General features: G+C 55.4%; 4 protein-coding genes across 4 annotated transcripts; 2 read left to right on the forward strand and 2 right to left on the reverse strand.

Annotated features, from left to right (window-relative positions):
• Nucleotides 1-649: 649 nt before the first annotated feature.
• Nucleotides 650-5704, forward strand: MONBRDRAFT_28467 (uncharacterized protein; the record flags this gene model as incomplete). The annotated part of the gene is made up of 22 exons (XM_001748848.1): nt 650-762; nt 985-1304; nt 1403-1553; nt 1632-1684; nt 1756-1867; nt 1962-2038; nt 2133-2203; nt 2499-2573; nt 2687-2757; nt 2851-2991; nt 3076-3257; nt 3349-3419; nt 3519-3623; nt 3739-3867; nt 3988-4048; nt 4155-4464; nt 4553-4682; nt 4852-4936; nt 5018-5135; nt 5234-5291; nt 5361-5447; nt 5567-5704. The coding sequence occupies 22 exons, from the start codon at nt 650-652 to the stop codon at nt 5702-5704; spliced, it is 2658 nt and encodes an 885-aa protein (XP_001748900.1).
• A 707-nt stretch (nt 5705-6411) lies between these two features.
• On the reverse strand, nt 6412-8511 carry MONBRDRAFT_28468 (uncharacterized protein; the record flags this gene model as incomplete). The annotated part of the gene is made up of 4 exons (XM_001748916.1): nt 6412-7860; nt 7909-8091; nt 8316-8378; nt 8485-8511. The coding sequence occupies 4 exons, from the start codon at nt 8509-8511 to the stop codon at nt 6412-6414; spliced, it is 1722 nt and encodes a 573-aa protein (XP_001748968.1).
• Nucleotides 8512-9187: 676 nt separating this feature from the next.
• Nucleotides 9188-21813, forward strand: MONBRDRAFT_33895 (uncharacterized protein; the record flags this gene model as incomplete). The annotated part of the gene is given in 39 exon segments (XM_001748849.1): nt 9188-10260; nt 10347-10441; nt 10530-10578; nt 10686-11020; nt 11145-11279; nt 11367-11486; nt 11630-11782; nt 11865-11973; nt 12081-12184; nt 12485-12538; nt 13262-14356; nt 14376-14524; nt 15219-15264; nt 15356-15601; nt 15709-15827; nt 15943-15983; nt 16382-16424; nt 16613-16999; nt 17081-17285; nt 17365-17755; nt 17838-17939; nt 18034-18212; nt 18293-18379; nt 18535-18606; nt 18731-18960; nt 19092-19152; nt 19239-19437; nt 19554-19618; nt 19718-19781; nt 19874-20088; nt 20198-20302; nt 20443-20592; nt 20667-20769; nt 20882-20961; nt 21066-21134; nt 21225-21284; nt 21390-21466; nt 21540-21624; nt 21724-21813. 39 exon segments carry the CDS (start codon nt 9423-9425, stop codon nt 21811-21813), a joined length of 6807 nt encoding a protein of 2268 aa, XP_001748901.1. The 5' UTR covers nt 9188-9422.
• Nucleotides 21814-22580: 767 nt separating this feature from the next.
• Nucleotides 22581-26456, reverse strand: MONBRDRAFT_28470 (uncharacterized protein; the record flags this gene model as incomplete). The annotated part of the gene is made up of 13 exons (XM_001748917.1): nt 22581-23153; nt 23470-23536; nt 23742-23847; nt 24078-24219; nt 24308-24415; nt 24777-24854; nt 24961-25028; nt 25119-25164; nt 25231-25503; nt 25603-25847; nt 25917-26115; nt 26154-26241; nt 26353-26456. The coding sequence occupies 13 exons, from the start codon at nt 26454-26456 to the stop codon at nt 22581-22583; spliced, it is 2097 nt and encodes a 698-aa protein (XP_001748969.1).
• Between the last annotated feature and the right edge of the window lie 498 nt (nt 26457-26954).

Raw genomic sequence — 26954 nt, forward strand, 5'->3', positions numbered from 1 at the left:
CACTCCCATAGAAAACACCCTCCCTCTCTCTCTTCTCCCCCAAGAAAAAAAAAAAAAAAGTCATCAAAATCGCACAATCCGTGAAAAAGGGTTGGAGCCCTTTCACGAATTTCCGTCATTTGCTTCTCTGGTGCTGGTGGTTGCTGGTGCTGGTGCTGGTGGTGGTTGCTTACGGCTGGTGGGTGCGACAGGTACTTGCTACTGGTGGTGGTGGTGCGCCTGGGTGTGCCTCGCCTCTCTCTCTCTGTCCAGTCACATTCGCACACACACACATTCACACACACACACACACCCCGCGTGTTAGCCAGTGCTCACAAGACGTGACTGTTGTGCTCTGTCGTCTGGCTGTTTCTCCCTTCTCTTGGTTTCGTTAGCTCGGTGCTCACACGCACGCATTTACCTCAAGGGTGCTGGTGGCGATTGCACTGCATCTTGATCTCGTGGTGTGGGTCGTCCTTTAAGCTCCTTTTGTTGAGTGAACAGTGTGGCTGCCACATATGAGGTTGTCATCCGCCGACGCAGTGCTAGAACTTACTGGAACCAGGTCTTCTTGGCTGTTCTGTCTGCTGCACGTCGCTACGCTGCCAAATCGTGCCCTTGGCACACTCAGTCCCAACCATCGAAACCCAGCGGGTAAAGCATCGATAAGATGGCAGACTCCGTACGCAGCCAGCTCCTGGAAATGGGCTATCCCACGGAGGACGTGGATCAGGCCATCCGTTCGGCCGGTCACGTCGAAACCCCCAGTGATGTGCTTGATGTGTACGTTGTGCTCGCATCGCCCCTAGCAGCCTCTTCGCATCAGTGCCTCACCGTGTCTTTCCCCGCCCTCCTCTTCCAGACTGGCCGGAATCGCTCGCTCACGATCCGAACATCAAGAGTTAGTCATGCTCCCACCCGCTCGTGTCGAACCCTCTTGCCCCTTGGGCTCCCGTTGTCGTCTGGCTGACATCTTTTGCTTTGACCGAATGGCCCGGTAATTAGACCGTACCTGGCCGTGGGCGAGGCCTGGTGCTGCGATCAGTGTCACACCATCAACTCTGCCACAGCCTTCCCCTGCACCTCGTGCCAATACCCGCTCGTGGTAACCGATGCCATGAAGACGGCCCTGGGCTTCTTCGATGGCAACACATCCGGCACCTATGTCTCGCTGACCGCCCCGACGGCCCATCCGCGTCGTGAGCAGGACCGCCACCAGCATCTCACCGCCGCAGGGGATGCTGGAGCGCCGCATGCAGCCACCGATCAGGATAGCAACGCCCCACCACCACTCGTGCTCTCTCCCGATCATCACACGGGCACCGGTTCGTAGCAACAAGCTTCCACCTTGGTGCCCTCCTCCTGTCAGTCCACCTTTTCTGCCTCATCTCGACCCTGGCTGACCTCAACGCACCACATACAGGTGCCGTCTCTGTCCATGCCTTTCAGTGCCCCATGTGCTTTTTCGTGGGCGATCAGCCTCCCTGCATCCTTTGCACGTTTGACCCAAACACTGATGAGATGCCCCTGCAAGCCGACGAGCAGCAACAGCAACCGTCCGTCAGTTCTCTGTCGTACGTCATGCAGTCCTGACCCCCCCTGCCACTGCGGTCACCTCGGTTCCTCCTCACATCTGCTGAATCCATGGGCAGTGATGATTTTGAGCTCTTGCAAATGGAGGTCGAGGCTCAAGCTAAGGTTGTTGGTTAGTTGATAGCTGGCTCCACCCACATTTCACTCTACTTGTGTATCATTATCTCACGCTCGCTGGTGCAGTCTTTGATACTGCCGCCGACACGGGTGCGGTATGCCTGGCCGAAGGCGGCTTTCGCTTTCGAGTCTACGCACCTCATGCCACGCGCGTTGAAGTGGCCGGTGACTTTAACAAGTGAGTAGCGTACAGCAGAATCAAGGAGTGCCAGCCCTGGACCTTTAACCAGCTTGCTCAGGGCTTGCTCATCGTGTCACTGCATCTTTGGTAGTTGGCATCCTGAAGCAACTGTCCTGTCCCGAGAGCACGACGGCCATTGGCGCGGCAATGTTCAAGAGGCACAAGCAGGTGTGGTTCATGACCCCACGTATCTTGCCAAGGCAACCCTGATGTGAATTGCCATCATGCCAACTCACCTTCCTTGCTTGCCGATCCATACCAGGCCAGCGCTACCGCTACCGTGTTCATTTCAAACGCAGCGCCCAAATGCCCTTGACTCCATCAGCCATCGATGTAAGCGCGTCACTTCTCGCGTGCTGCCCTGTCTCGAGTCATCTTGAGCTTATTTTTCCGCGCCCTTGGGTTGGTTTTTGCTTCCAATCCTACCAGCAACCCAAAAATACGGGCGGCACCATAGCTGCTTGGCGTTGCGACCCCCGTGCTCGTGTAAGTCTGCCCCCCCTGCCCGATATTTCAACTTGGCATCATATATCCTAGTTGGGCAAAGGGGAAAAAAAACCGGCGTGCTCAAAGTAAGGGCCAATCTTGCGGACTTGTTGAATAACGAGATGGATGTGATGGTGGACAGATTATCGAGCGAGATGCGTTTCAGCGTCGCCGATTCAACGCCGTTCTTTACGACAACAGTGGCTTTACCTGGACGGTATGTCCATTGGCCGCAATACCGTCGATCGGCATACTGCTCTCTCTCTCTCTCTCCTGAAACGTGCATGGCTTCAGATTGGCTCATGTTTCAAACGCTGTGTCTGGGGGCAGGATGCCGGCTTTGAGCGCCCCAATTTGCAGGAACTTGTGTTGTGCGAAGTGCACGTTGCCTCCTTTTCCAGGTATCGAGCAGCACAATCGGTCTCTTCTTGAACTCGCATGTCTGTCCTCCCATCTCGTATCCGCTTACAACTGCATTGTGCGCCTCAACACAGTTCGGGCGATGCCATGGGCACCTTTGACAATGTGATTGAGCGTCTGGATTATCTGGTCGATCTGGGTGTCAACGGTCTGGCTCTCATGCCCGTGTCCCAAGATTATCATCCCTGTGAGGAAGAGGACTTTCATTGTTGGGGGTAAGAAAGCACTCCAGCGAGCATGTGGTTCAAGTCAAATCGGGATCCGGTCTCTGGCGCTCATCATGTCGTGTTTTGACTCAGGTACGATCCTCTGTCTCTTTTTGCTGTGCAAACAAGCTATGGCGGTCCGGATGGCCTGAAGCGTTTGGTGAACGAGGCCCACTTGCGTGGGATTGCGGTGGTCTTTGACTTTGTGCCCAACCACATGCATAATCGCAATGTTCTTCAATGGTTTGACGGCACCAACCTGTACTTTGCCGATGGTGCGTTTCTGAGCCAAGCGCCCCTGTGACAGCCAAATTAATCATTCGCCATCACATCATGCTTTTTTGCCGTCGACGTTTCAATCCACAGAAACAACGGACTGGGGGCCGCGGCCGCAGTTTGATGATCCCGTGGTGCAAGATTACATTATCGACGCCGCAGTACGCATGCGACATTGCTTGGCGTGTTCGACGCACGGGCCAACCACGCCTAGCTCTTCAAGACCTCATCTTGCTCACCCACGCTGTTCAATGGCATAGCTCTCCTTTTTCCGTGATTTCCACATGGATGGCATTCGCGTGGACAGTACTCCCAACGTGCGCGGCATTGGCCGTGACTTGCCTGGTGGCTGGCAGCTATTGCAGGTCCGCGGCGCGTCCGCGCCACACGTGCTAAAACTTGCACGCGTAGCTGTCCGCGCTTTGCATGCGTTGTAGACTCTTGGGTTATCTCGTTCACCTTGAGATCTGGCATGTATAGGCGCTGAACGATGCCGTACACGAGCGTTATCCAGATGCATTTACCATTGCCGAGGATTTGTACGATGATCACCGCCTCAACACGGGCGGGGCTTGCTTTGACCTTCAGTGGTGCCAGGGCACCTTCAAGGTGTGTTCAACACGCTGATGCGTGAGCCCGGTCCTTTTTGCTTTCATGCAACAAGTATTTCGTCGGTTGTTAAGTCTTGTTGGGGTGAGAGCTCACCGTCGACATATCCTGCTGTGCCAGTCACTTTACCAAATTGCCACGGCCGTTGAGGACCGTACACGCGACTTGCAAGCCCTGGCCAGTACGTGTGGTCTTGCTTTTGCTCTTGCCCTTTGCCTTGCGCCTTTTGCCCAGGTCCAGTTTGTTTTCTTCCAACTTGATCCCTCTGCTGTTTCAACCGATATCAGATCATTTGGAGCACCCACATCCTGGGCCTATGGCTGGACGCATTCTTTTCACGGAAAACCACGACACCGTGCCCGGTGATCGCGAGCGGCGGATACCTTTGGCAATCACCCGTGGCGTGGCCGGCGTTGATCCACATCAAAACTTTTTTGCACAGCGTCGCACCACGGCCATTGCAGCGATCATGTTGACGACACCGGGCGTCCCCATGCTCATGCAAGGACAAGAGCTTCTCGAGCTCAATTCACCCGTCTGGCCCGAAGGGCCAGCCATCGATTGGCACAACCGTGTCAAAAACTTTGGCATCCATCGGTGCGTGTCCCAGCTATTGGTTTTACGCGTGGTTATTTAGCACGCACACCTCACAACCGACCACCATGCGTTGGTGGGTGTACGACAGCTTGTTCAAGGATATGATTGCGTTGCGCCGCAACCTCGAGGGCAAGACGCTGGGGCTGACGGCACCGAATGTTCGCGTTCATCACTTGAATCCCGAGAATTCCATTATCGCCTATCATCGCTGGTCGCGTGTATGTATCTCCGTCAAGACCCCACATGTTACTGTCGCTTGCCTCTGCTTTTGCCTGCCTGTCTGCCAGCCTGCCTGTCTGCCAGCCTGCCTGTCTGCCGGCCTGTCTGTCTGTCTGTCTGTCTCCATCTGGATCTCATGAATGATTGTCGTACTTTGCGCAAATGCAGGGCGGCTGTGGTGACGATTGCATTGTGGTGGCCAATTTCTCCAACCAAAACTTCAGCTCGTACCGCCTCGGCTTCCCCCGTGACGGTATGTATAGTGCTTTGCCTTGATCTTATACGGCACACTGCGCGCAAATTTGATAGGAACTCTTGGCTACTACACGCGCAGGCGAGTGGCGTCTGCAGCTTGACACCTCTGATGACACGTACAGCGATCTGAATCTGGCAACACGGGAGGTCTTCCCAGTTGACAGCATTTTCGTCGACCACTACAATCCTCGAGATGGGTACGCCAACAGCAAACTCATTGCAGTCAACTCTTTCGTTTGTTCCCATTCGATTCCGCTTATACTGTGCCGCCTCGCTTAATGTCACTGTGCTTTAGCTACCCATTTTCTGGGGCCACACCCTTGCCACGCTATTCGGTGCTCATGTTTGCGCAGGTACGACCTGCAAGCACTGATTGCAGGCAATATCTGACCCTCCTCATCAGGCGCCATTCAACTTATTAGGAGCCCATTGCGCGCCTCGTGTTTCGTGTGCAATACGAGACAGACTTTGGTGACCAAGTTTGCGTCTGCGGCAACCTGGAAGCCTTGGTACGCAGGGCATTATCACTACTGTTTTTTTTTTTAAATTTTTTTGCAGTCACCTTTGGCTAAAACACGGCACAATGTCTGACATGCGCTGCTGGTCCTCTTTTACGTCGTTCTTCCAGGGCTCATGGGAGCAGCCGGTGCCGCTCAACACCAACCTGGGTGACGCCCCAGTCAGTACTGCTTGCTGCCCTGGCAAATTGGTCTCGAGGGGCCATCGAGCTAGCATCTTTCAATACTCACCCATTGATGTATTTTGATAGTACCCTTGGTGGCAGAGCAATGAAATTATCGTGAGCGCCTACACACCACTTGAGTTCAAAATTGGTGAGTGTCGGAATTGGCGAAACCTGGTGGGCAGAGCTGATGATTTGTTGCGGAAGCTCTACCGCTGTTTGGCTTGCTTCTGACAAGAATGTGGTCACCGAACGAAATAGTTTTGCGCTGCGGCAATGGCGAGCTGGTTTGGGAGACCCGCGAAAACCGCACGCTGGTGGCTGGGCGGGGACGCCAGCTGGTCTTTTTGGGACGCAACTAAGAACGCCTTGCCAGAGCATCAGATTTGGGCTCGAGCCATCTCAAAGTTGGAACCGGTGACTTTTACACCATGTAGAGGCGAACAGCCGATTTGCTGTGAATGCTGATCGAGTGGAATCTTTTTCCATGTCAATAGTTGGTCTCCAAGTTTCGGTTGTTATTGTCGTGGGGTTTCGATTTTTGTTCTCTTGTAACGATGCACCTTCGAGTAACTACATGCTTGTGTCGGCTTCCGTGAGTTTTGATTAGAGTGCAGGCCAGCAACGGCCGATGTCGACGAGGTCAGGGATCAATTAAAAGGAAAAATGAAATGAGACTCAGTTTGGCAGAAAATTGCTGCGGTGGATGGTGTCGGGTGAGTGGGACGCCAAATAAAAATGAAAAGTACCCACGGGGCGCTATCGCCCATTGTTCATGTTTTGCCCGGCGGCTAGAGATTGTCTGGGGCAATCTCTACGCTGCGGAGGCGCGGCGACATATCTGGTAGAGTTGAGCGCGCCGAATTTGCATCTGGATCAAAAGGCACGGTGCTACTCGCAGATACATGTGCACCCGGGGGAGCATATGTCCGCGGGCGCACCAAGGTAGCACCAGGCCGCGCCACGGCGCCGCTAATCGATGGGGCTGAGCTGACGATCTGGGGTATCACTGCATTGGGGAGGGGCCGGGACGTTGTGGTGGCGGGTGACAGGCCAGGCTGCAAGCGAGCTGCACCGAGCTGATTGAGCTGGCGGGCACTTGGCGCCTGATGTCGATTGGGTGGGGCGGTGCTGGGCATCAGAAGACCATGGGGGTTGAGACTAGCTCCGACCGGCCCTTGACCCAGTCTGTGTGGGTGGCGCGTAGCGGGGTTGCCGTTGACATTGTATCCAGGGTGTGCTAGGGGGACGCCTGGCTCGCTGATGCGTGTGCTTATCCTGCCCATATTGCCGTGCTCATGACGGCCATGATGAAGGGGCTCGTTGCCCAGCTCATTGCCGTGGTGGTCGGTGTCGTCCTCCACGTCATCGTCGTCATCGTCATCGTCGTCATCCTCCTCCTCTTCCTCACCCTCGTCATCTTCGTCGTCGTCGTCGTCATCCTCATCGTCGTCACCACTGGCGTCATCCCGTGCATGGCTACCGGCGTAGATGTCCCCCCGTGCATCGAGAGCATCATCGTCCGTGCCGGTGGCGCCGCCTGGGATGAAGGCATGCACTTGTGACCGTAGTTCATGGAGGAGCTGATCGGCTTGGTCCATGCGGTAGATGGTTTCCGTTTGCAAAGCCTGCAGGGCATTGACGTGGATGGTGACTTGCTTGTTGCAGCGTGCGAGGTGTTCCACGTGTTCCTCGGTCTTGCGCAGCAGAGCGAGGACGCGGCCTTGTGGGGTGGTGAGGTCATATGTTAGAACGGCGCGACCTGCCGCGTTATGAAGGGGTTGGGGGTCGACCTGTTGAGCCACAACGGCATCTGACGCGGCCTGGTCATGCTGCGCGGCCTGGAGCATGTGGTTAGCAGCAGGTAGGGCCATGGCACCGTAGGGGTCCAGGCGCGCACGCTTGGGGGCAGGCAGCGCAGCGACGGTGGCGTTGTTGTGGGTGGAAGCACTGGTGTCGGTTGGAAGTGGCGCAGCACTGAGTTCCAGGCTGGCGCCATCCTCAAAGGCCATGGCCCCCTCCATTCCCACGGGTTGGGTGGGCAGCAGGCGCTTGGGGTATGCCTCGATGGCGGGGCCACCGCTGACGGAAAAGGCCTGGGCGATGGGCGTGTTTTCGCGAGCGGAGGGCAATTTCATGGTGGAGATGATGGACCAGTCGAGTTTGAGCCAGGGGCAAATGTCCCGGCCCGGGCGCATGGTGTATCCAAAATGCTTCCAAACACCCTGAGAAGCACCGTACTGATGAGATGACGCCACGACATTTCTGTTCAGTCAGCAGCATTGTACCTGTGTGACGTAGGTGTGGCAGGCTTCACAAAATACGCGAGTTCGGTCGGTGCGAAAGCCGATGCGTCGATTGCTGCCAGTGATGGTCACAGTGCGGAGGAGGTCAGGCAGCATGACGCTGTCCAGGCGGGCCTTGATGTCCATGCGTTGAAGCGCGGCCTTGACATCGTCTTTGCGTGCAATCTGTTGAAAATGCGCAGTCGTTTCAGAACGGTGAGCTGATGTCAAGTGCGGTGCAAAAAAAAAAAAAAAAAATAGAATGACGACCACCAACCTTGCGCTTGGGTAACTGGCCCACAATACCCAGCAAAAGAGCGTTGTGTGTGTGTGTGTGTGTGGTGGGTGACAGGCCGGTGCGATGAGTGATTGGTCATGGCAAAGGAGCACAGGCTCTCGGCTGCACGCACCGGTGGAGATTCGTCGCGCAGTGACTGAGCGGCTGGGGCAGGTTCATCGTTGACGTGTGCCGGCTGCACAGTCAGATGGGTAAAGCAAGTCACAAGTCAGGCCATGCGATGCAACGCTGCCACGCGGACGCGCCACCAAAAAAAAAAAAAAAAACCAGATCAGACGTACCGCCGGCACGGCAGGTTCAAAGCTCATGTCCGCGGTCCAGGCATCCGATCCACCACGTCAAATGCATCCGCATTCAGCTTCAACAAGACGGACAATCCCCTCAATCAAATGCCATCCCTTCCCCCGCTCCCCCTTCCCTCTCCAGGTCCAGGTCTTGAACAGCGCAGCGCCGCCCGCCACTTTTAGATCCCGACGTGCACCTGAAAATAGAAAAAAATTTAATAAAAATGCGCGAGAGAGAGAGAGAGAGAGAGAGAGCCAAAGCAGGCAGGTGGCCAAGGTTGTTCTTCATAAAGGTAAAATACTTTTGATGTATCTAGTCGTGCTTGGTGTTGCTCGGAAGGGATTTGCTGTATGGGAGAAGAAAATACTTTGTCGGAGTTGGTCCGTTGCATCGAGAATACTTCTTCGGACAGCACGCCGCCCTTAAACGCACGACAAGTCAAATACATTACTAATTAAGTAAAATACTATATAGTTCAGGGAAGTAGTATCATGTGGTAGCGCTATTCATAGCAACACAACATGACAACAAACAGCTTGACAAGTCATCCACCATCTCTACCATCACAACGCTCATCGCCTCCTGTCTCTGACTTTCCTTTGAAGCCACAGGCGTTTGTCCTTCAAGCCACACCTGATCGGGGTCAAACCTCTCATTCCTCACGCCCAGCCATTACCCATCTCTGCACCATATATAACACCCTGACGAGCCCGCCCGTACAGCAGCAGCAGCCGCAGCAGCAGCAGGTCGAGTCGAGGCGCATCGGGTCGCTCCTGGTTCATTTGGGGTCCATCCAACGGACGGGACCGTTGATCAGGCTCGGGGTACCGCATTGGGCGTGGTGGGTCAAAAAATACCTTCTTCGAGCGGGTTTGGAGCAGGTGAGCCCGGGGGCTGTGCGGTGCAAGTTGATCACCGCACTCCGCCCGGCACCATGCTCGAGACGGAGCTCGCCGCGGGACTGTCCTCGCTGGCGACGCTGGATCAGGTGCAGCTGTTGGGCCACGAGCCCCTGCAACAGCTCTTTCGTGCCATCGCCGCCAAGTTTGACCAGTATGACCGCCTCCTGGTGCCTGGCAAGGCACCGACAGCCGCCGGCACCGGCGGCAGCAGCAGCAGCGGATTGGTCGTACTCGAGCGTCAGCAATATGAAGCGCTTGAGCATCGGCTCGAGACCCTGGAAAATGCTCTCGTGCAATCGCGCGTCCAAGCCATTGCTAGCTCCCCGCTGGCTCAAATGGCGGCCGACAAGCGCCACAACCTCCGCCTGGAAGACCATGTGATCCCACTCATCAAACTCGATAGCCAGATCAAGGGCTGCCGCACCGGCGTCGAAGCCAACGCCGCTGGCGTCGAAGAAGTGCGCGAGAGCGTCGCCCAGGTCGCCGAGGCTCTGCATGCAGAGCTGCAGCGCGAGCTGGCCCGCATGGCCACCAAAGAGGAGCTCAGCGCTGTCGAAGCCCGCGTGGACGCCGTTGATACCCGCGTGACTCAGAATGAAGCGGCCGTGACTCAGATCAATCAACGCATCGTCAACCTCGAAAGCCAGATTGCCGCCTTGGCCACTAGAGCTGCCAACTTGGAGGACGGCATGCTTGAAGTCCAGCGCGAAGCTCGCCAGCTGCGCGACACCGTTGACACTGTCACCGAACGCGTAGGCTCCATTGAACGCCAAATGCAGGGCCTGCAAACCCTCAGCGAGAAGCTGGCTGAGCTCGAAGACCTGGTCAACGATGCCGCCACAAAAACAGATCTCGAACAACTTCGCCACGGTCAGGCACCTGGCCCATCTGGTTTCTCGGCCTGCCTCCCGTCGTGATGCGCCTCTGAGCTGACCACCGCTTGCGTCCCTGGGTAGACTTGACGCACACGATGACACAGCGACTGGACGGCATGCAGCGGCAGTTCAACACTTTGGAGAACAAACTGGAGGAGCACGATTCTGAAGTACAGGTCCGTTGTCCTCGCCCACGCGCTACCCCAGTTGAGGCTTGAGCAGCGCTCACCCTGCTCACGACACACAATCCTCGCCATTCGGCAGGAAATCCGGCAAGGCCTGGACAAGGCCAACTTTAACATTCAGCGCTTGGGTCAGCTTACTCGCCTCGCGTCTGCTGCGCCAACTATGCTTGCCTCGTTTCATGTCGTTCCCTTTTCATCCATTTCATCTCGTCAACCTTTGGGCTGCCCTCTACAGGAGCCATGCAAAACAGCCTGCAACAAGCTATGGCAAGCAATGTGGCGGCTCGGCCCGCCTCTGGCCACGCCGGGCCCACAAACGCTAGCTCGCGCGCAGCTTCAGCTGCTACCGCAGGCGCCAGTACCCACGGCGGCAGCATGGGTGGCATGGCCAGCAACAGCGTCAGCGGAGGTACCAGCGTTGGCTTTGCCATGGGCGGTAGCAACCTGGGTGGCGGCAGTTTGGGTGGTGGTAGCCTGGGCGGCGGCGGCGGCGGCGGCCTGGGCGGCGGCGGCTTTTTTGGTGACGATATTTACAAAACCTTGGATGTCATGCAACGTGAAATTGTGGCGGTTCGTTCATCGCGCCGCAAGCGCAGATGCATGTCTCATGTGCTCTGCTAGAGGCCCTTGCCTGGTGTCGTTGTCTCATTGCCGTCACTGCACATCACGCCGTTCCGCACTTCTCACTCCATAGCTGAAGGAAGCGGTGAGCCTTGTCTCGGAGGATTCGGCCGCTGCCACAGAGGAGGCCATTTCTGTATTACAGGCGCGGGTTGAGGAGCTTCAAACGGCCAAGGCCGACCGTTCGGCGGTTGAACGTGCCCTGCAGGTATGGGTGTTTCCCCAGTCCCGGCGTACGATCCATGGCTACTGGCCTTTTGTGTTTAACATCCTACCTGTCTTTGTTTGTGGTTAGGTCAAAGCCGATCGCGATGCGGTGGCTCGTGACACCGAGCGCAACCTGCGCGCGGTTGATGAGGCCCTGACCGTCATGAATGCAGGCACCCAGGGCGTACAGCAACTTTTGGATCAACAGGTGCGCCTTGCCCAGCCCAGAGATTTGTGCTGCAGTCGTGTCCGCAAACGGCGCTCCCCCTCCCTTTTTGTTTTTTTCCACACCTGCCTGCGTGCCCCGCGGCCCATTTCTTTTTGAATTGACACATGCACCTTGGCATGTAGGGCGAGATGGTGACGGCATTGACAACGCGTCTCGAAGACAAACTGGATCGCCGCGAGCTCGAGTCCCTCAAGGCCAAGCTGGCGGCCGTCAGCCAGGGCTCCCACAAGTCACCCGAGGAAATTCGTCAGCAACAAGAGGCCATCTACGGCCAGGTACGACCAGCCCACCGCGCACCCTTGGGTCCATGCTTTACCCACTCGATCGGCACCTGATGAGTGCCTTTGATGCGAGTAGTATGGCATTTCGCCCGAGGATGCCGCTGGCATGGCACGGCAAATGGACCCATATCGATGCATTTCGTGTAACCATCCACTTCAACCACGCGGCCAGGACAGCGCACCGAGTACGTCGAACATGTCCCGTGCAATCGTCAATGCCTAGCGACTGAAGCATGATTTTTTACACTTGCCAAGCCGAAACTTACCCTTGCATTTTTGCCGGGATGGCTAGCCTTGCCCTTGATGCCACCCACGGGCGATCGCAAGACGCCCTATGTGGCCGCACGCAAAGGTGGCACTCGGCCCAAGAGTGGTAGTGTCGGTAGCTCTAGCCAGGTACCCACAAGTCCCTTCTTGTTGTTTCCAAGTGGAAGAGGCGACCTTTTGCTCGACCGTTGATGGTTTAGAGAGAGGCTCTGAACTCATGTCGTGGGCGCCGCAGGGTCACCCGAGCAACTTGCGCTCCGCTGGCGGCAAAGCCTCCACTATGGCGCGGGTGCGATCAGCCACCCGGAGACGGAGCGAACAGATTGAGGTAGGCAATGTGGTTCGGCCTCTTGCCCTTGGCGCGAGCCAGCCCCACGACCACTCAGCTGGGAAATTTCTTTGTGCACTCTCGTGGTTGTCGGACTTCAGGTTCCCGTCGAGGCCTCTAGGACTGCGACGGCCGTGATTGGCGATGACGGCCGGGTCTACCATGGCATCATGCCCGGTGGTGGTGCACAAATTCTGCCCCGGCCCACCTCGGAACGGCCCTCGACCGCCTTGCGCCGCAGCAATAGCAACCAAGATGGCGGTTCAAATAACAACGCCACGGAAAAGCTCGGCTCCAGCCCCCGCGAAGCCAGCCTGCAGCTCCCGCCATGAGCAGCCATGTGCGACTCTAGTCGTGTAGCGTAGTGTACACATCCCTTTAGAGAGAACCAATCCCCCCCTTGTGGGCTTGTTTGTGTTGTTGCTTTGACATTCCCTAATCGACACCATCTTTCTCCTCTTTGCTTGCAAGCGCTTGCTTTTCTTGAATGTCAGACAACGTTGACGTCATCAGAAGCTGGGGGGGGGGGGGGGGCTCGAAATGCTGAGCTCAGCAATCATATCTGCTTACATGGTGCTGAGCTCAGCCAAATGTTGCTGAGCTCAGCACGATGCAACATAACATTTGGCTGAGCTCAGCACGATGCAACATAACATTTGGCTGAGCTCAGCAGGTGCGTGTGTGTGTGCGTGGGGCGTTGGGCGGATAAGTCGTTCATTTATCTTTTTCGTCGGATGGTGATCAAGTTGCTTCCGAGCTTTGAGTGACCGACCAGGATGGAGGGCTTGGAGCAGTCGTTGGCTGACTTGAACGTGAACGCACGCGATGGCAGCATTACCCTCTCCTTGAACCTTGATGTGCCTGTCACTGACGAGCAGAAAGAAGAAGCCAAGAAATTCGTGTTAAAGCACTTTCCAAAGGCTTGGGACAAGGTGGGCGAGATCAACCTCTTGCAAGCTGCCTATGAGGCGGTGGCCAAGACCCTTGGCGTGGCAGAAAGCCTAAACATCAGCCAAGACGACATCTATCCCAAAGAATGGTGGACCGAGGTGTTCAAGGTTGAGAAGCTTTTGAAAAAGCCGAGCAACGTCAAGGCCATTGTGATGGGGGCGGACCCACCGGGCAATTTATGGGGACCGCATGCGACGGGTGTCGCGTTTCATCTGCCATATGCTCAGAAGAAGAACAGCGTTCTACAGGCGATGTTGGAAGAGTACGGCATTGACTGTTTTGGCGACAATGCGCGCACATGGACTAAGAACGGAGTTGCCTTTGTCAATTTTGTCCGGACGATCCCATTTGGTTCAAAGTCTTTGAATGCTAACCCGTTCCTTCCATGCTGGGAGGGTTACACAATCAAGTTTCAGGGCTACACGGCTGACAACAAGCTTCAGGTCATCTGGTTTAACCTGCGCAAAGCCGATCACAAGTTCAACTACGACTTGGGCTCAAAACTTGGTGAAGACCGTCTTGATGTCATTCGATGTGCGCACCCAAGCGACAAAGTCGTGAATTCTGGGTCCATCTCAAAATTGCTTGCTTTTTTCGACAAGTTAAAGAGCAAGAGCGGTTCCGCTCACCTGCTCACGGACAAGACAGTGGCAATGCTGAAGGCACTGAAGGCGTTGTCCGCAGCAAGTCTGAAAGAAAATGATGATGCTGCAAAGGTGAAAAATGCACTGCCAATGATCTGCCAGCAAATGATGCTTGCTTCTGCAGCCAGTCAAATGCAAGCGACACTCGGCGAATTATCAAAGTCGACGGCGGACAAGGGACTGCAATTTGTTTATCTTCAAAGCTTAGCGCAACCAACAGTCTTTTCGGAGACTCAAAAGGAGGCTCAACGATATTTTACGAACAGACAATTGGCAGCAACTACAACAGATGCAGAAGCAGCAGCAATAGCGGCAGAAGCAGCGGCAAAAGCGGCAAAAGCGGCAAAAGCGGCAAAAGATGCAGCCGGCACCTTATACGTTAGAGCAATGCTCGCAGCAGATGACGCAAATGCAACAGCAGCAGCAAAAGCAGCAAAAGCAAAAGCAACAAAAGCAGCCAAAAAAGCAGCCAAAAAAGCAGCAAAAGCAGAAGCAGCAGATGCAGCAGAAGCAGCACAAAATTCAGCAGAAAAAGTACTACAACAAGTGACAAATTTTCACAACTCTGTCACTCCAATGGTCATTGCTGATTTGAAAGCAGCCAAAATCGCTCTTGATCCTCAAATAAGCGATGATGAAGACAAACGCGCTGTTGTTGATGCTATTGATGGTTTGTTGACAGTTGCACAAAGCTTCCGTTCACCATAAAAATTGAGGACACCCGACGCATCAGCGCGTTCATCTTAGTCTGTGGGCGTGTGCATATTGACACAAGGACAGCTTGCGGCACTGGCCGAGAGGTGCTTAAGGACACAAAGTTAGAGGGGCCGACCATATCTGACATTTAACATCCAAGAGGTCAATCAAGTGTGAATCAAATCACAGTATCTCTTATGAGTCGTTGACAACATCACAACATTAACACACACAACAACAGAGAGAGAGAGCGCGCACACACGCAGTTGCCTTCGCTGTGTCTCTCTGCTGCGTGTGTGTCAGCGGCTCTGCTCCTCCCTGGCGCGCGCGCGGTGTTGATCGTCTCCGCCTGGAGGAGTACACTTGATTTCCAGCTTTTGCTGGTTTCCGTCGCCTGCTGTTAGGTGTTGGTTGTCGTCTTGGTGTCTTCGTCGTTCTCGTCTGCGCAGCACTTGCTGTCGCCTGCTTTTGTCGCCGGTGAGACCTTTTGGCTCGAGGTTTGGTGCTGCGCGCCGTCTCTCCTCTGGCTTTTGGGCTGCGGCAGATGCTGGCAAGAAAAGAGCGTAGCAGCATCAACAGTCAGCTTCACCGTGAGTCCTGGCAATGGCATCTCGCTTCGCATGCACCAATTCTTATGCGGCACGCCCCCTTATTCTGTGCGCGCGTGCACATGTGCCGTAGGACATCGATCAAATGGACGTGGATCGCCTCACGTCGCGCGCTCGCCGTGCCATCGAGATGGATCGGCAACAGCTCCAGCGTTGGTTTTATTTTTTTGTCGGAATCCCACCCCCTCTTGTCGCCATCACCCTGTCACAGGCGAGAAAACTCATGCCATTGATTGCCCACAACATTTTCCAGAGACCAACCCTCTGCTGGGAGGCAGTGAGCGTGCAGGTGCAACCCCTTCGCGAAATCGCCATGCAGGTGCGGCAGCGCAGAACCCAGGCCAAGCCGTGCTTGGATCCGACCCTTTGTCTCAACAGCTCCAGAACCAGTCTAGCCCTGCTTACTCGAGTGGCACCGCATTTTAGCCGACGCACACGCTGGCCAAAATCCCTTGCTCGGAGGAAGCGAGCGCCAAGCAGCCCCTCCTGTCCAACCAAACGCAGCCCCGGCCGCCAACGCCAGCCCAGCTCGTGCGCATGACCAAGTAAGTTTGGTGCTTTAACAAAGCTACCTCGCACGCCACCTCCCCCTTTTGACCGCGCCATGGTGCCGCTGATCAACTTTGCTGTCCTTGTTGTTGCCTGGGGAAACCTTTGTAGCGTCAGCACTACCGTGCCCAAGAGGAAGCATATCGATCCAAGTGCGTGTCTTGGTCGTTTTTTATTTATTTATTTTTGTATCTGTTTTCTTTGAAAATCCTTGTTTCCTCTGTGGATGGATCATCACATGCACGCCTTTCTCACAAGACCCATGGTTCTTCACTTTTCAGCTTTGAACTTCCCACCGAAGCGCTGGGACGGTAGGCTCTTGCTCTTTTCCCGTCTTACACATTTGCTTACCGACTGGACGCTAAAAGCTTGTCCGCACCATGCATGGCACCTGTGCGATGATCAGCTCGCAGAGCCCGCGTCAAGAGCCCGCTCCCCGCAGCCAGAGCAGCTATGGGCCTCGCTCGTGCGTTTATTCAGCCTGCTGCTCCAAATTTCTCATACGGCCCCGGAGCATCTCTCACTCGCGCGCCCTCGCTTAATCTAATAGCCACGAGTTTAACGAACCCCCGCGCCCTTCTTCTGATCGACACGTGCGTTTTGAGGGCCAAGAGAGCATGCATGATCTTGACTTTGGACTTACCGAACTCGAGCAGCTCTTACAAAGGCAAGTTTTTTTTTTTTTTTTTTTTTTTTTTTTTTTTTTTTTTGCTAACTTCACATGTCGTGGGGTTCGGCCCCATCATACATACCAACCCTCGTGATGGACACCAATCATTAGGCGGCGCCAACAACGACGCCAACCGTCGCGTGATTATTATGAGCCATCACGCCGGGGGGACGAATATCCTCCGCCCTCATCGGGCTATCGTGAGCGCGAGCGCTACGACTACGCCCCTCGCCCCAGCTCACGCGACTATCGCGACTCACGCGACTATCGCGACTCACGTGACTATCGCGATTCCCGAGACCCCCGCGACCGCTTTGATCCACGGGACCGCCGTGACTACCATGAGCCACGCGAAGAGCGTTATGATTCTCGCTCAGCTCGAGATGATAGGCAGAGTCGAGGCGGAGATGAGCGATCCGGTCCAGGTTATCAGTTTGAGCCGGGCCGCCAGCCGTCCCGGGGCGCTGCTCGTCCTGGCACCGTCTCAGGACGCGCAAAGTACGTCTCTTCTGCTCTCCGGCTGCTTTTTTTCTCTTTTCTTCCTTGCTCTGGCCAACTTGAGCCGTGCACCATCTTTAGGTCCCCCGCCCGTGAAGAGCCACAAGCACGCAGCACGCCTCAAGCTGACAGCTACTTTGGTCCCTCTGGTGGCGCTCAAAATGCCCGCTCCAAGAAAGAGGCATACGCTGAAGAACTTCGACAGCAAATGGAGCTGGAAAAGCAGCGCCGCGAGATTGAGAAACACGGAGGCGTTGCGAGCCGTGATCCCTTTCATCCTGAAATGGTGAGTTCCCCCAAGCCATACATCTTGGTACACACGAGGATATGGCTCTGTTAACACACCGTTGTCTTTGCTTGAGCAGAGCAAATTTGTTGATCGCACGGCAGCGGCACCTGAGCAGCCGAGCAACCATCAACCGCGCAACGGCCGCCGCGAGCCCGCGTCCCCAGCTGCATATCGTCCCTCTTCACGGCCCACCTCACGTCAAGGCGGCGAGCGCCCGCCCTCACGCCCCATGTCACGACAAGGCGCACCATCGCGGGGCTACATGGGTGCAGACCCTTATATGCAAGCCCCACCGGGCTACGGTGGCATCGGTCAAGGCTATCCCGCCCCTTACATGCCCATGAACATGCCACCCCCCATGAACCCCATGGGCGGCATGCCGTACATGAACATGTACATGCAAGGCATGCAGGGCATGCCTGGTAATCCCTACTTGGGTGCGCAGCCGTCGGCCATGGCCATGAACGGTGCGCCCCGCGAACATCTCATTTTGCCCCAGCGCCAATGCCAGTGCCTGAAAATTCATCCTCCTTTGTCTGGACGTTGCAGGCATGTATGGAGGCAACGGCATGGGCATGCCTCCAACATCTTTTTCAGGCAATGGTTCAAATCAAGCAGACCCGCGCCAAATGGCTGCTCACATGAATATGGGTGCGCCATCGCGCAAATCCAATCAACCTGATGGTCGTCCCATGTTTTGACTCGGTTGAGCCTCTCATACAAAACTCCTCTCGTTGATGCACAGCTCCTCAAGCGCCAAATTCCATGGCCCCTGCCGCAGCACCAGAGGCCCATGCTCAACACGCAGATAATGTGCACGGTGCCGACCACGGTCAGGCTCACCTCGATTCACCACAACATCGTCGCGGTCCTGGGGAGGGGCGTGCGCCCCAGTCCAAGATGTCCTATGCCGAGGAATTACGGGTACGCCTGCGCAGGCCGTACGCGTGGTCTTGTCCACCGGTCTCTCATGCTTGTCACTGAAACTCAACTTTTGAATGCAGGCTCAGATGCAAGCCAAGCAGGCTCGCGACCAAGCGCGAAAGACGGAGCAAGAAAAATGGGAATTGAAGAAAGAGCAGGAGATTGCGGTAAACTTTTCGCTCCCCTCGCCTCCCCCGATTTAAAAAAAAAAAAAAAAGAAAAGGAAAAGAGAAGGGAAAAGAAAAACGAGAAAAACGTTTTGCCATCTTTTTGTTTCAACTGAATGAATCAGAACGTGGTGACTCATGTGACTGCGCACTAGGAGTACAATCCCTGGGGGCGGGGAGGTGCCGGTGCTCCCGTCAAGAAGAACGGCGTCGTGCAGACCATGCGCGTACGAGCATGTTTCTGGCTGTATCCCTTCGTCTGGCCTTCTCGCCGTTGGTCGCTTTTGCTAACGATTGCGTCGTTTTGCTTCACATGCCGTCAGGGTGGACATGATCGCCCCTCCACGCCAGATGGCGCTCCAGCCCAACATGCAAATGCGGCTGCAGGCGCAGGTGCTCCGAATCAAGGTCAGCAAGCTTCTGAACTCGTCACTCGCCCAGCGCACGGTAATTCTCATTCACAACAAACAATGTGCAGCCTATGCGCCAGGTCCGGGTCAGCCCCAGCAATCGATGCAACAAACCGCACCCCCTCCTGCTGACGGCGTAGCGCCAAGCGGTGCTGGGCCGGCGGGCAACAAGTACGTTGCTTATTCATCCTGGCTTTGTTTCATATTTTTTTTTTTTTTTTTTTGCTGTCTTTCTAGCCAAAGAGAACGGTCGAGTGCTTGGGCGGTTGTAGATCTCGTCTCAATCAGGGTTGTCGTTGCAGGATTACCCAATTGTCGCAGCCAGGTGATGACGAAAAGCGCCGGGCCAAGGAGCAAAATCAGGTGCGTGCCTCTCTGGTGCTTTTTGGCTGCTTCGCTCGTCACCCATGATCCGACGTGCGGTCACATGAGCTCACGACGAACATCAGGCCTTCTTACGGCAACAAATCGAGGAAAAAGAGCGGCGCAAGAGGGAGGAAGAAGCCCGTATCAAATTGGAGGAGCAACGGGAGGCCGAGCGCCTCGAGCGCGATCGCGCCCGGCTTCAGGAACAGTTTGAAGAGGAGCAGCGCAAACTGCGTGAAAAGGAAGAGCAAACTCGTCTGGAGAACGAGAAACAGAAGCAAGGTGCGTGCGAACAGGCATTGGCGCATTTAAATTGCGCCTGACAGGTTTTTAAATGCCGGGTCGAGGATCACCGGGCATTATCTTGTGCTGACCACTTTGTTGATGCATGCTTGTAGCGGCCGAGGAAAAGCGTCGGAAGATGCAGGAAATGCAGCAGCAGCGGGAGGCCGAGGCTGAAGCGGTGGGCTACCGCACGCTGTTGTGTATCGCGCTGGAGGTGGCATGGCTCATTTCTGTTTTCACCGGGGTTTGGAATGAAATCCATATTAACAATGCGCAGAAACGACAACGCGAACAAGAGGAAATGCGCAAGCAACAAGAGGCAGAGATGGCCGCAGAAAAAGGTCAGGCTGAAATTCATGCTCGTGTTTGACGACTCTGTGATCGCATTTGCATGCGCGCGTGCTCACCGTCTCAATGTTTCCCTTACCAACAGCACGCCAGGCGGCCCCATCTGCGTCGCAACGGCCTCGATCGCCGCCCATTCCTACCATGCAGCAAAACAACGCTGCAGCACAGAGGCCCGCCTCACCACCGATTCCGGCCTTGCAAAAGGCGGTTCAACGCCCGGCCTCGCCTCCAATTCCTGCATTGCGGGAGCGCAATAGCCGCCCGGCCTCCAAATCATCCCGGCCTCCCTCGCAGCCACGCGTGAGTCACCACATCGGCACCTCTCTTTTGTTTGTTGCCCGTTTTATTTCGTGCCGCAAATGCGCCACCGGCCAAGCATTCACGCTGCCAACGCCTACGCCAACCGCAGAACATGGCTGCCCAACGACCGCCTCCACGCCCGCCAAGTCAGACCGCATCTGCGCGGGGCGGCAACATGTCGCGTCAGGGGACGCTCAGCTCCAGTTTGACTCAGGTATGGCCTCGGCATTGCTCTGCATTTTGGCGCAAACCTAGTAGGGCCTTTCTGGCATGTGTGTGTGTGTGTGTGTGCGTGTGTGTGTGCGTATGTGTGTGTGCTGAATTGTGGGTGCTCAACTGGTGGGACGTGGTTAGGATACGGCAAACGTTGTGTCAAAGCTGTCTGAGCTGCGTGCCAAGTTGGCTGCGGAACAGCGCAAGGTGGATATAACGGTGAAGCAAAATCAGGAGCATGTGCACAAAATTCAAGAGAGGCAGCGGCAACCCTCAGCTGGGCCAGCGCAGGTACTTTTGAGATCGCCACAATGATGCGCAAGTATTCCAATGCTTCACTAAAGGTGCTGTTGCTCCATGTCTAGGCGCCGGTGGACATGTTTGAGCGTGCGCGCCGCTTGACCCGTTCGCGACAGGCCGCGGGGGAGCGACAGACCAATGGCCTCGGGGCTACGCAGCCCAATGGTGGTGTGTCAAAAATTGCTTTGTCCTGTATGAAGAATGCTTGCCGCTGAGCGCGCATCAGTGGACCGGGGCAGATCTCACGACGTGCCGGGTTTGGCTACCGTGGGTACCGCAGATTCGAAGGCACTGGACGAGTTTAACCGTTTGAAATACGGCAAAGGGGAGGACTCGGCAGCCAATCGTGAACTCAAAAAGGTTCGTGCCTTTAATCTGCTCTATTTTTTTGAATGCATCAAATGTTGTCCAAACGCACGTTCAAAAGCGCCCCGCCTCACATGGGGACTGGATGGGGAGCACAGATGTTTCCGACGCCGCCTTCCGATCAGAGTTCGCTCGACATTCAGCAAAAGGCACTCATTGACCAACAGGTCGGCATTCACGGCATGCATCCAGCGCTCAGAGTGTGGGTTGGTTGTGTGTCACGCTTTGCTAAACGGCATTGGCCTGGCTTGGTGCAGACGCTTGAATTGGATCGCCTCCGGCAAGCACTGAAGGAGTCGGAGCAAAATATCACCGAGGTACGTTGAAAACGTCCTACATGAATTGGTATTGGAAACTTGCACAACTTGGTCTGTGTACTGAAACGAGGTGTCAGACTGACGTCTTTGGGCCTGGTTGTGCAGCCTCTGCCCTTGGCAGATCGTAGCGTCACGACGTCTTCCTTCAATGTGGATGCTGTGGAACAGCACAACCTCGAGCGGTGCGACGCGTGGTGCTTCCCAAGCGAGTGTTGTGTGGCAAGGTTACCTCACATGCACCATGCTTTGAATTAGCCTTCGCAAGTTGACACGAGAGCAGCAAGGGGCGCGTGCGGAGGATCCGGAGGCGTTGATTCAACGGTTCTTGAATCGACAACGGGTGAGTCTGACAAGCAGCGGTCATGTTTCTCCCTCTTGAAGGCGCGATTCGTGCGACCCGCACCGTCTCACGTGGTCTCCTGCATGGGTCGATGCACAGTTGGACGATGACCAGGATCTGGCCTTGAATCTTAATGCCGATGATACGCGTAGTCTGCATGCAGATTCATCCTTTTCGCCCGTCAATTAGTGATAACCCACGGTTCACCGCGTAGCAGTGTTTCCGTCCCACATCCAAATCTAAATGAGCATATCATGATGTGTTTGACAATGGTCAACCCCGAGTCCTCGGGACTCAAAGTGTATGTACAAGGCTATCTTGTTGAAAAAATATGCAAAAGAGCGGCGGTGGGGGGCTCGTGGCGTTAGCGGAGGACATCGAGCATGACACCGAGAAACTCGGGTACGGCAAACATGTCGGCGTGGCCACAGTTGTCTAGCTCGTGGAAGGTGACCCGCGGGCAGCAGTCACGCATGCGCTGGAAGCAAGCTTCATAAGACACGGTGTGGTCTTGCTTGCCCCAAATCACGTGTGCTTTTGCAGCACGATGGCGAGCCAGTGTTTCCTCGAGTTGTTCGTAGAGGGCTTCACAGCCGCCAAATGGAAAAGATTGAAGAGTATCAACCAGAGTGCTGCCAAATTCTGTCAAGCCAGGTAGCCGGCAGGACGAGGAGAGAAGCCAAAAGGTCGATGAGAGCAACGGGGATGACATTGTTATTGGGCAGATTGCATGCCATGGCTAAATACGCACCAGGGCGCGTGTCAAAGAGTTCACCGAGTCGCTCCTGGGCGGCAGCAACGGCCGCTAGGTTGGCCGGGTGCTCTTTCTGTTCAAAGCCTACCAAGGTCGATTGTGGGCGAGCGTCAACAGGAGCGTCAGCAGGCGAGACAAGTGCTGCGGGCCGACTTTAGCCTGAACTTTTTTTTTGGCTCATTCGAGGCGGTCCTTCAGAATGCTATGCTTGTTGAGCGCAGGGGCTGGGCCAGAAGGTGATTGCGGCGAGGGAGGCTGGTGCTCGGTTTTTGGGCGAACCTTCAATGATGTGTGATTGCATACTGCTGCGAGCAGCCAGATGAAAGAGGAGGTTGCCCAAGATTGGGGTCTGAACGATTTGCGCCGTGAGCGGCAGAGGAGAGGGCAGGCCGGCCGGGGCCACCAAAACCAGCTTTTGCAGCATGGTCGGGTGCAGGACGGCAAAGTTGGCAACGATCGGGCCACCCATGGAATAGCCGACAATGGTGAGGTCATGCGTGCTGCGGCCTCGGGTCTGGGGCGCCAAGTGAAAGAGGACATCAGAGATCTGGCTCGAGAAGATCTCGAGTGTGTTATGGTGGTTCTGCAGGTCGAGGGCAGCTGAGGCGCCACGACCGTACAGGTCGATGCTCACGGCGCCAGCGCCCGGCTGATCTGCCAGCAGCGTCTGCAAGATCTCATCGTAGATGGCTGCTTCCGTGGAAAAACCATGCACGCAGACATAAAAGGGTGCCGCCTCACGCAGGGTCGCGCCGCCATACAGCCAACAGGCCACCTAAACGGCAAAGCCGATCGATGATGAGATATGCGCGCATATGCATCGATCCATGCAAGCACATGCCATACCTCTCCAAAGCTGCACGGTAGGCGCAGCTCCACCCGTGCTTTTGCTGCTGTACTCATATCCCCGTTGCCAGTTAAGACAGTCGCCAACGCAATCGCTCAGCCCGCTGCCGTCCACTGATCTGTGTGCAAAATTCATGAGAGACAGAGAGAGAGAGAGAGAGAGAGAGAGAGAGAGAGAGAGAGAGAGAGAGAAAGTTGAGAAGAGAGAAGTAAAGAGCAAAGACACAAAGGAAAAGCACAACTACCACAGAGAGAAAGTTTGTGAGAGAGAGAGAGAGAGAGAGAGAGAGAGAGAGAGATTCGAGAGAAAGACTACAATGACTTACACAGTCTTTCTGTCTGCTCTGCGCGCGCTCTCTCTCTTTCTGGCTCTCTCTCTCTGGTTCTCTGGTTCTCTGGCTCTCTGTGTCTGGTCGCCTCTCTTCTCTCTTTCATCCAGTTCAACGATCAACTCCATCCGTCTCTGTCTTCGTAAACCTTAGGGGCATATGGAAACCTGGCCGTATTAGTTTCTTACGTCACGATGGACGAGCCGGACATGCGACGTGCGGTTGTGTGTGTGTGTGTGCGCGCGTGCATGTGTGTGTGGTTGATACAATATCGTAAATTCCGTCGGTGCGGTGCTATGGGAGGCGGGTCGGGGGTGTGAGCACGAGGTGGCGGATGCCGTGGGCCGGCACAGAGAGGGATAAGCTGGTATTGAAGATGCCCAGAGCACGATGCTGGAGAATGTCTCGGACAGCGTAGGGAGTGTTAGGGGACATGCCGGCCGCCGTAAAGTCGAGAGTGATTTGATCATCGACGGGGCTGCGGTTGAAGAGGATGGCCGTGTGGCGGTCCTCGCTGAGCGGACCTGCATACACTTCCAGCGTTTCTGCCAGCGTGAGGCACTGCTCCCCCAGCTGGTTTTGGATGGTGCCGTCCCCACTCACTAGCATTTGTTGGCGTCGATGGTCGGTCGACCAGCCACACTTGTCCACCTCCACATGACTGCCCTACACTCGGATGCAACGCCGCCCGCCACCGGTTAAAACCAACGGGTGCAACCCAGTCAAGCTATCATATTGCATGCACCGTTCACACCTCTGCGTCCAGACAGCACGTGGCAAGGCCCGAGACAGTTGTTCCTGAGCTCGGCCAGCAGGAAGTGCCAGCCCCCATTGACTGAATGGTCTGATTCTCAGCATGAATCTATGATCAAAATCGTGAGACGAAAGCGCACTGCCGGGGAAGAATCCGGACGAACCCCCCCCCTCCCCTCAAGCACAAGCTCATAAGAATGTGTCCTCCAAACGTGCCTGCCATTGCTGAGCCGTGTAGGCGTTGCAACTGTCAGCGTGTGTAGTCTGTGAGGACTCATCGACGCAGTTTTCCACGGTGACCCACCAAGGCCAGGTGGTGGCACATGCATAGAGTGAAAGGCAACGACCATCTCCAGATCGAATCTGCACAGGAAGACGACTGAGATGAGATTGCAACAAAAAGGGGGTAACGCTGCACCACTGCGCCATCGAGCATTTGTGGTCCATTTCTGGACAAATTGCCAACAGACCTGCGTGCCATTGATGGACCACATTTGAAGTTGGCGTACAGGGTCATCCGATCGATGCGCACACGGCGCCAGATAGACCTGATGGATCCCGTCAAAGCCAGTGAGCCACAAGCCCAGGCCAATGCCCAACGAAAAAGTGTTCAAAGAGCCTCAGCCTAGGGACAGATGCACTGTGATGCCTCACTTTTGTGGCCGAGGAAAAAGATCGGCCCGGTGCGAGCGCCACACGGCGCACACTCTGACCCAGGTCATCTGTGTCCGGTTCCAGGCGTGAAGCACGTGTGATGATTCATGACTTTGCTTTGCAGCAGAGAGCTCTCTGCGTGTGCCAAGGCAACCCACCTTGATTGACGGCAATGACCTCGGTATTGTTGAGAATGGCCAAAACCTGAGCAATGCGAAAGCATATGAGGCCCGCATCGTTGAGCGTTGAAAATCAAATGGCCCGGCATACCTCTGGGGCCATGGTGCGGACGTCATTGCCAAGTTGCAAGGGCGACTTGAAAGCAGCCCATAGCGAGAAGTGGGCCTGCCACTCGGTAATGTTCATGGCAGCTTGGCCGTGCCCATCGTTTCCATTGCCCACCTCCAGCATGTCGAGATCCTGGAAGAAGCCACTTTCGGGTCCCGTCACGTCCATGTAGCGTTGGTCGTTGGCCGTATCCAGCACGCGCGTCATGTCTTCCCACGTGTTCTTGAGGTCTTTGGCCACGCGGCGAAATTGCGACTGGTAGCATACAAAGTTACACCCACTGAAGTGAGGAGCAGGAGGCAAACTCGTCGTGTCATGCCAGGGCAATACCCCGACTCGCCTGGGCAGACTCACCACATTGACGGCTTGCTGAGGGGTGAGATCAGGGGCCTTGACGTTGTGCAATATGGGTCGGGGCACTGCAGACAGTGCTTGCTCCATGGCGCCGTAATCATGAGCGGCATCTGCATAGACGACGCGACAGTCGTCGTTCTTGAGCCAGTCGGCACCGTACGCAGCAAAAGTGGCGGCATCCAGCGGCTCGTGGCCCAGACTACCCGGCATCTTGCCCCCACAAGTCAAGTTGCTCCGTGCCGTGTCTACATATCAAAAGCAGGGCCAAAGATGACGACGTCAAAGCCGGCACCAGTGGAGAGCAGGTGCGACACCGTGGGCTAGCCTCTCACACAAGCCGTAGAGAAAGCCGTTGGCATGGATGGCATCACCGAGCGCTTTCATTCCGGCGGGGAACTTGACAGGATCGCCGACAATGCAACCAGAAGCGTTGCGGTTCTGGGCACCCCACCCATCGTCCAAAGCAATCAGCGTATAGCCCTGAGCGGTAGCACCCGGGCATGAGAACAGCGCCTGAGGCCGCGGGGTCAGCCATTGGGGCCCAAACGCACGGCATCCCGCAGTCCCGAATCGATGAGAGCTTGCATGATGGCCTCGATCAGCTTAGCATCAATGTTCTGGCCGTAGGCGTTCCAGGTGCTGTACGTGCGAGCGCGGTGTGTGGTGTGTGATATGTGCGCGTGTGTGGTGTGAGGCGTGCTCGAGTCAGCTTTTCATTGAGCGAGTGAGAACGATTGGCTTGCGACGTACGAAAGGCCCAAAACGGGGCGCCGAGGGCGCTGGACATGGGCCTGAACCCCCCGAGGGACCCCATTCCCCAGCATCTGTATAAGAACCACCACCGCCAGGCCCATGGAAGCGCACCATCGGGTGCGTCGCCGCTCTGTCCAGGCCATGATCGAGCTCGGCTCGACCCGTTTCTACAATAAATGACCATATCGATGCATTAACTTGTTGAGGAGACATTATGAGATATGCAATTAGTGTAGTTATCACTGCAAATAACACGACTTCAACTGGTGGAATAAAACATCAACAAACGCACTTGGGAATTGTCAGCACAGAGTCAACCTTTTGCACAAACGCGTATTATTTACAGCATATTTTATGCCTTTTAACAAATAGAAAAATAAACATAAAATGTAATCATCACTACCTTCGTCTGCATTGAAAATGCGGACAATTTTGGGGTGAGGACTTTCAAAATTTTGCATGTTGGAAAAATGGACGGGTGGAAAAGTTTTGTATAGGTGGAGGCTGGTTTTTCATGTTTCAGAAACATTCAATCTTTTCAAAATGAATGAGACTAACCCTATTTTTTCAGCTATATCAATAGGCCCACAGTTTCACTG

This window comes from Monosiga brevicollis, genomic scaffold (assembly GCF_000002865.3).
Source record: "Monosiga brevicollis MX1 MONBRscaffold_26 genomic scaffold, whole genome shotgun sequence".
Taxonomy (NCBI): Eukaryota; class Choanoflagellata; order Craspedida; family Salpingoecidae; genus Monosiga; species Monosiga brevicollis.